At 44.2% G+C, this 6730-nt stretch overlaps 1 protein-coding gene across 1 annotated transcript in view; it reads right to left on the bottom strand.

Moving 5' to 3' along the window:
- PHYH (phytanoyl-CoA 2-hydroxylase) overlaps nt 1-6730 on the bottom strand; it is a 19025-nt gene that overhangs the window by 2323 nt on the left and 9972 nt on the right. Inside the window, exons 5-6 of the mRNA XM_023511340.1 lie at nt 4432-4581; nt 1711-1848 (exon numbers count right to left, since the gene is read on the bottom strand). Of these exons, the coding sequence (XP_023367108.1) occupies nt 1711-1848; nt 4432-4581 (288 nt within the window). The remainder of the gene's footprint in view (nt 1-1710; nt 1849-4431; nt 4582-6730) is intronic.

The raw sequence follows: 6730 nt of genomic DNA, 5'->3' as shown, positions 1-6730 counted from the left end.
AAAGAAAGAAAAGCTAGATGTCCTGGTAGGCACCTGTAGTCCCAGGTACTCTGAAGGCAGTGGCAGGAGGATTGCCTGAGCCCAAGAGTTTGAGGTTGCAGAGAGCTAGGATGACGCCACTGCACTCTTCTCTGGTGAACAGAGCAAGACCCTGTCTCAGAAAAAAGCAAAACCAATTAAAAATATATATTAAGGGTATTAGACCAAAGTCCCAAACAGCAAAATATGTTGGCTATGTAAGACATTTTAAATACTAGACAAGTGGGGGTGGCACCTGGGGCTTAAAGGAGTAGGGTACCGGCCCCATATGCCGGAGGTGGCAGGTTCAAACCTAGCCCTGGCTAAAAACTGCAAACAAACAAACAAACAAACAAACTAGACAAGTGGAGAAGGAGGATGAGAATTCCAGGATCTGCAAATCTGCAGAAATCAGAGCATTTTCAGACCTGGGACACATTTCTAGGTTGTCAGGGAGAAGCAAGGGTCTTGAGCTGGAAGGTGTTTAGGAAGGAGGCTCTCAGGGGCGTAGCAGCAGCAGCACAGCCCTGGCGGTGCAATGACCTGCAGCCTGCTGGCCGGCTCAGGCTCATCGTGCGCACAGCACTCAGTCATTCCGGGGGGCATGCACGTATTTATGATTATCTAATACAAATAAAAAACAGGATCTGCTTCTTGGTGCAGAGGCTAAGATGTGCAAACTCTATAAAGCAAATACACTGATTTACTTTACTGCCTTGACTGATAATTTTTCAATGGATGATGAGCTCCATGGAACTTCCACTGGTTTAGGGGTACAGGTGAATCTTTCTAAGAGTAGAATGTGAACGTTTTAAAACAATAACTGAGAGAATGACACGAAGGCTGTGTTGACCAGTTTGATGCAAGTATTTCAGATTGCATGTGAAAACCCCACACTGTACCCCAGAAGTGCATTAATGTACATAGTTACCATTCAATAAAAAATAAAAAAAGGAAAAAAGAAAAAAGAATTTCCACTGGTTTAAAACAAATACAGCAGAGCTTCTACACTTGACCCCCTCCCTAAGTTGACCTAATTTTCACAGACCACAAATGCAACACATATATGTATCAGTTCAGTAGACCTAATTTCTTATGTTGACCAGTTTGTGACAGTCCCTTGGGTGGCCAACTTAGGTTCCACTGTAATTTACAACTAACGTGCATCAATTAGAAAAGCATATAAAATATTGTCTCCTGCTCCTTATCAATACATGTTAGTGATTGGTAACCTCGACTAAGTAAAAAACGAGGCCTCTTATAAAACTCCAGATGCAAATTTACCAAAACAAAATGGTGCTTGAGAATTAAGTCTCTGGGTGTCTTACTGGGTTTCCTAACCCATAAAGGCAGTTCATGATTGAGATCCTAAACCTTGAAGATTCCTTCGGTGCCTTCAGAAGACAGTGTTTTGTCCTTTATTCTCTCTTGTCCGAATCTATATTTTTTCCCCTTAACTGTCCTGCATGGGCCAGGACTGCCTGTGTAGGACCGCCCAAGTTCTAGGTCTCCCACAAGGGCATGCAAATGAAAACGCCATTGTTGTTCTCAATGGGGGCTCAGCCATGTTTCCAGAATGACCTCTAAACCCAGGTACTTCCTGTTGGCTTTCCCATTGAATTAGGTGTAAGAATTACGAAACATCTGAAGGTAAGACTCAGATTTTTACCTTGCTATTTGACATAAACATACCTTCAAGGTGATGCTATTTTCATCCCCAAAGATTCGCTTTCCTATAATAGCAGTGACTTCCTTCTCGATATTTTCTTGACTAGTGCCCTTCACATCAATGTAGTGGCAGTCCGAGCTGGCAAAATGGCAGGAAATCGCCTGAAAGGCCACAAATTGACATTGGGAAAAAATGAACACCAGCAATCAAGGAAGGATCCCCCTTTCCCTTGCTGTTTATATATGCAAAGTCCGGTCCATCCTAACACAGATCTGTCTCTTTGTACTTTGGTCTTCTCTCTCTGTTTCTCTTTCTTTTTTTGTTCCCAGCTAATGGCTAACTGATAAGCTAAAAAAAAAATGGCAGCACCCGTAGCTCAGTGGGCAGGATGCCAGCCACATACACCAGGGCTGGTGGGTTTGAAACCGGCCTGGGCCAGCTAAAACAATGACAACTTTTTGCCTTCACAAAATTAAAAAGGCTTAACATTTAATAACAATAACAATGTTTAAGATAAGGACTAGAAACAAAAACCTCGTAAAGAACAAACAAAGATAAACACATTCAGAAAAGAAATCAGACAGTTGCTGCAACAAAATATTGAGCAATAATAATAATAATGCAAAAAAAGTAAGGTAAAAAGTGGAAACCAAATAAGCACATGTATATGTATAGAGAAAATTTTAAAAAAAGATGGAAATATATAGACTATACCCAATTCTTAGCTGTCAAAGCCTGGCTATCAAAGACTGGCCATCTAGGCTTTATTGATTCAAAAAAGAAAAAAATAACAACGACAACTATAACAAAAAAAATAGCCAGGCACCTGTAACTCCAGCTACTTGGGAGGCAAAGGCAAGAGAATTGCTTAAGCCCAAGGGTTTGAGGTTGCTGTGAGCTGTGATGCCACAGCACTCTACCCAGGGCAACAGCTTGAGACCCTGTCTCAAAAAAAGGAATAAGTTACAAAAGATTTTTAACTGTCTGTGATATTTATTTCCAAAAGGTGTATGTAAGTGTCTTTAACGTTTTTAGCATTTGATTTTCCTAATGAGTGGATATCCCAAAGTCTTACAAAAGAACGTACTCTACCACGGTTCACCATCTTCCTAGTCATGAAAATTAGTTACCCAGGTGAATTTGGGATGGTCTGTTATTTCAATGGCAATAAATAGATTGACCCCACTAAGCTCCCAAAGGATCCCTAATATTTAGTATGGAACCATGTTACCGGCAGGGAGTGTGAGTCCACGGTTCTGCCAGATCTGCTGAATTTAAGAGAAGTAAGAAATGGGGGGATTTACATGGAATTTTGTTCATTTTTAAATGTAAGCACTGATGTTATTAAATTTAGAATATTCTGAGGCTAAGTGGTGGGAAATAAAACACAGCTATCTGCAAAATCTGGTTTCATTTTTTTCTTTTTTTGAGACAAAGTTAGGGTGACCAGATTTTAACATTTGTAAAGCGGGACAACATGGGGGGGGGCAGGGCAGGGGCGGGGTAGGGGACAGGGCAGGGCAGGGCCTGACAACAATGCAAACTTTTTTTTTTTTTTTTTTTTTTGAGATGGAGCCTCAAGCTATCCCCCTGGGTAGAGTGCCATGGCCACACAGCTCACAGCAACCTCCAACTCCTGGGCTCAAGCGAGTCTCCTGCCTCAGCCTCCCAAGTAGCTGGGACTATAGGCGCCTGCCACAGCGCCGGCCATTTTTTGGTTGCAGCCATCATTGTTGTTTGGTGGGCCCAGGCTGGGGATTCGAACCCGCCACCTTAGGTGTATGTGGCTGGCTCCTTAGCCGATTGAGCCACAGGCGCAGAGCCAACAATGCAAACTTTGATAAGCAGTTCTCCATAATCACTTCTCAACAATTATTTGTAATTATTACAGTTTAACATTATAAAATTAACAAAAATAATATAAAATTCATATTCTGGCGAAATAGCCACATGGCAGCCGAAAACCCTATATTCCCTTCCTGTTCTCCTGCCCATTCATGCATTCTTTCCAAAAATCGGGACTTTTTTAAAATGCACAGGATGCGGGACAAATTGTTCAAAAGCGGGACATCTGATCACCCTAGACAAAGTCTCACTCTGTCCCCATGGCCTCAGCCCAGCTCACAACAAGCTCAAACTCCTGGGCTTGAGCAACACTCCTGCCACAGCCTCCTGAATCGCTGGGACTCCAGGAGCCCTCCACAACGCCCATCTATTTTTAGAGATGGGGTGTCACTGTGGATCAGGCTGGTCTCGAACTCCTGAGCTCAACTAATCCACCCACCTTTGCCTTCCAGAGGGCTGGAATTACAAGCCACTGTGGAATTACTGAGCCACTGTGTCCAGCCCCCAAAATCTGATTTCTGGGCAACTAATTTAGAACTTTCATCTTAGGCTGATACTATTTTTCCCAACAGTGAAGAGATTATCAATTCTACTCTTGCTGTGGTTGCTATGAGCAATAGAAATTCCCAATTGTGGTACTTTAGTATTTCAGCCTTTGTCTTTGTCTCAGAAGGCACAGACTGTTGCTCAGATGTGATTCCACGAATGCTCCCGATGTACTACTGACAAGGGTAGGCCCCTATGGTTGCCTGGCTTCTTAGGAGTCAGAGAAAAACAAGCATAAGGTGGAGAGAGTTCAGTTTTGTGAAAAGTCCCAAATCCTTTATATTTTAATATATCTTACAGTTTTTGTTTCTCGCTCATTCGTCTTCAGAGAGTGCAGCAACGTGAATACCCACCTTCCGGAATCCTTGAGTTTTATTCTGACCAGATCCATGAATCAGCAAAGGATGAAAGAAAACAGTGTCTCCCTTCTCCATCACGAGGTGCACGCGGGCACCACTGTCCTCCAAGTCCTGGATCCCATGGAACATTATGTTAACTCCCCCCTAGAAGGAGAAGCAGAACTGAGTCTAATTTGGAAAAAGCACCATCACTGAAGACTTTGTTGAGGGGCAGGTGCGGTATCTCACGCCTATAACCCCAGCACTCTGGGAGGCCAAGGTGGGAGGACCCTGGAGCTCAGGAATTCAAGGCCAGCTTGAGTGACAGCCAGATCCCATCTCTACTAAAAATAGAAAAAATGAGCCGGGTGTCATGGCAGGTGCCTATCATTCTGGCTACTTGGGAGGCTGAGGCAGGAGAACTGCCGGAACCCAGGAGTTTGAGGTTGCTGTGAGCTAGGCTGACAACAGAGCACTCTAGCCTGGGCAACAGAGTGAGACTCTGTCTTATAAAATTAAAATTCAAATTTAAAATGAATAAAGCACTCATGTCACTTCCGGAAAAATGAAAAAATAATCAACTACACCATCGTGTTTGTTTATAATGACTATTTTTCCCAAGCTGAGTTCTGTTTCAGGCAATGGGCTACATTTTTATTGAAGAAACAGGAGTTAGACGTAATTAAAGTTTATAAGCTTCTTCTTCTTGAGCGTCCCAGATTCATTTTGGGGGACGACCACTTCCCTTCTGGACAGTGCTGAGACTCTGACCTGGCTCCCTGCTGGCTTGGCCAAGGTAGATATGTGGCCTGAGCTAAGCTAATCAGGCAGCCCACTGTTCTCAGTGCCCCACACCCGCCAAACCATCAGCCAGAGCCCAGTGCTGCTGCTTACGCCAAACCTTACCCAAATCGTAACTGCTGAATTTCACAATTCAGTACCAGCCCCATCTTTGTTATGTTATTTTGAGAAAGGGTCTGGCTCTCTTGCCTGGGCTAGAGATCACAGTTCAGCAACCTCAAATTCTTGGGCTCCAGTGATCCTTCTGCCTCAGCTTCCTGAGTAGCTAGGACTACAGATGTATCCCACCATACCCAGCTAATTTTTCTCACATTTTGTAAAGACAGGGCCTTGCTATGTTGTCTAAGCTGATTTCAAACTCCTAATCTCAAGCAATCCTCCCTCCTCAGCCTCCCAGAGTGCTAGGATTACAGGTGTGAGGTACTGTGCCCGGCCAAGGAGTGATTATCTTGATTTTGGTGATGATTTCATAGAGGTGTGTGTGTGCCAAAAATGATCAAACTAGGCTTGGCACCTGTGGCTCAAGCAGCTAAGGCATTATAGCCATGAACACCTGAGCTGGCAGGTTCGAATCCAGCCCAGGCCTGCCAAACAACAATGATGGCTGCAACGACAACAACAAAAATAGCCAAGGGTGACGCCTGTGGCTAAAAGGAGTAAGGCACCAGCCCCATATGCTGGAGGTGGTGGGTTCAAACCCAACCCCAGCCAAAAAAATAACCTGAAAAAAAAAATATCCGGGCGTTGTGGTGGGTGCCTGTAGTCCCAACTACTTGGGAGGCAGAGACAGGAGAATCACTTGAGCCCAGGAGTTGTAGGTTGCTGTGAGCTGTGATGCCACAGCACTCTACCCAGGGCGACTAAAAAAAGAAGCTCAAACTATACACACAAAATATGTACAGTTTAATATATGACAATTATAACTCAAGAAAACTGTTTTTTTAATTAATAATTCTTCTAGCACCCTAAAAAAAGTACACCAGTTCTTCCCGCAAATAAACTGTAGACCAGCAGTTTTTAACCTGTAGGTTGCAACCCACAGGAACTCTATTAAAGGGCCACAGCATTAGGAAGGTTGAGAACCACTGCTTTAGACTCATTAATATGACAAACAACATCCTTTGTAATATGGTCCTAATGTTTTTCCAGGCTCATCTACTCTGCTCCCCGCCGCCCCCCCGCAATAAACTCCCAGCTCAATTGTGAGCTCCCTGGATCCTTCCTGTTCCCTCTCTGGTCTGTACTCTGAGAGCCTCCACGAGGGAGCAAGGCTTGCTTGCCACTTTCCACACACCTGCGTCTGAGGATGGAGTGTTTCTGTCTTTTTTTTTTTTTGGAGACAGAGCCTCAAGCTGTCACCCCTGGGTAGAGTGCTGTGACATCACAGCTCACAGCAACCTCCAACTCCTGGGCTCAAACGAGTCTCCTGCCTCCACCTCCCAAGTAGCTGGGACCACAGGTGCCCACCACAACACCCGGCTATTTTTTGGTTGCAGCCGTCATTGTTGTTTGG

This window comes from Otolemur garnettii, unplaced genomic scaffold, assembly GCF_000181295.1.
Source record: "Otolemur garnettii isolate 467f Iridium unplaced genomic scaffold, OtoGar3 scaffold00019, whole genome shotgun sequence".
Taxonomy (NCBI): domain Eukaryota; kingdom Metazoa; phylum Chordata; class Mammalia; order Primates; family Galagidae; genus Otolemur; species Otolemur garnettii.
This window is presented reverse-complemented; position numbering and strand designations above follow the sequence as displayed.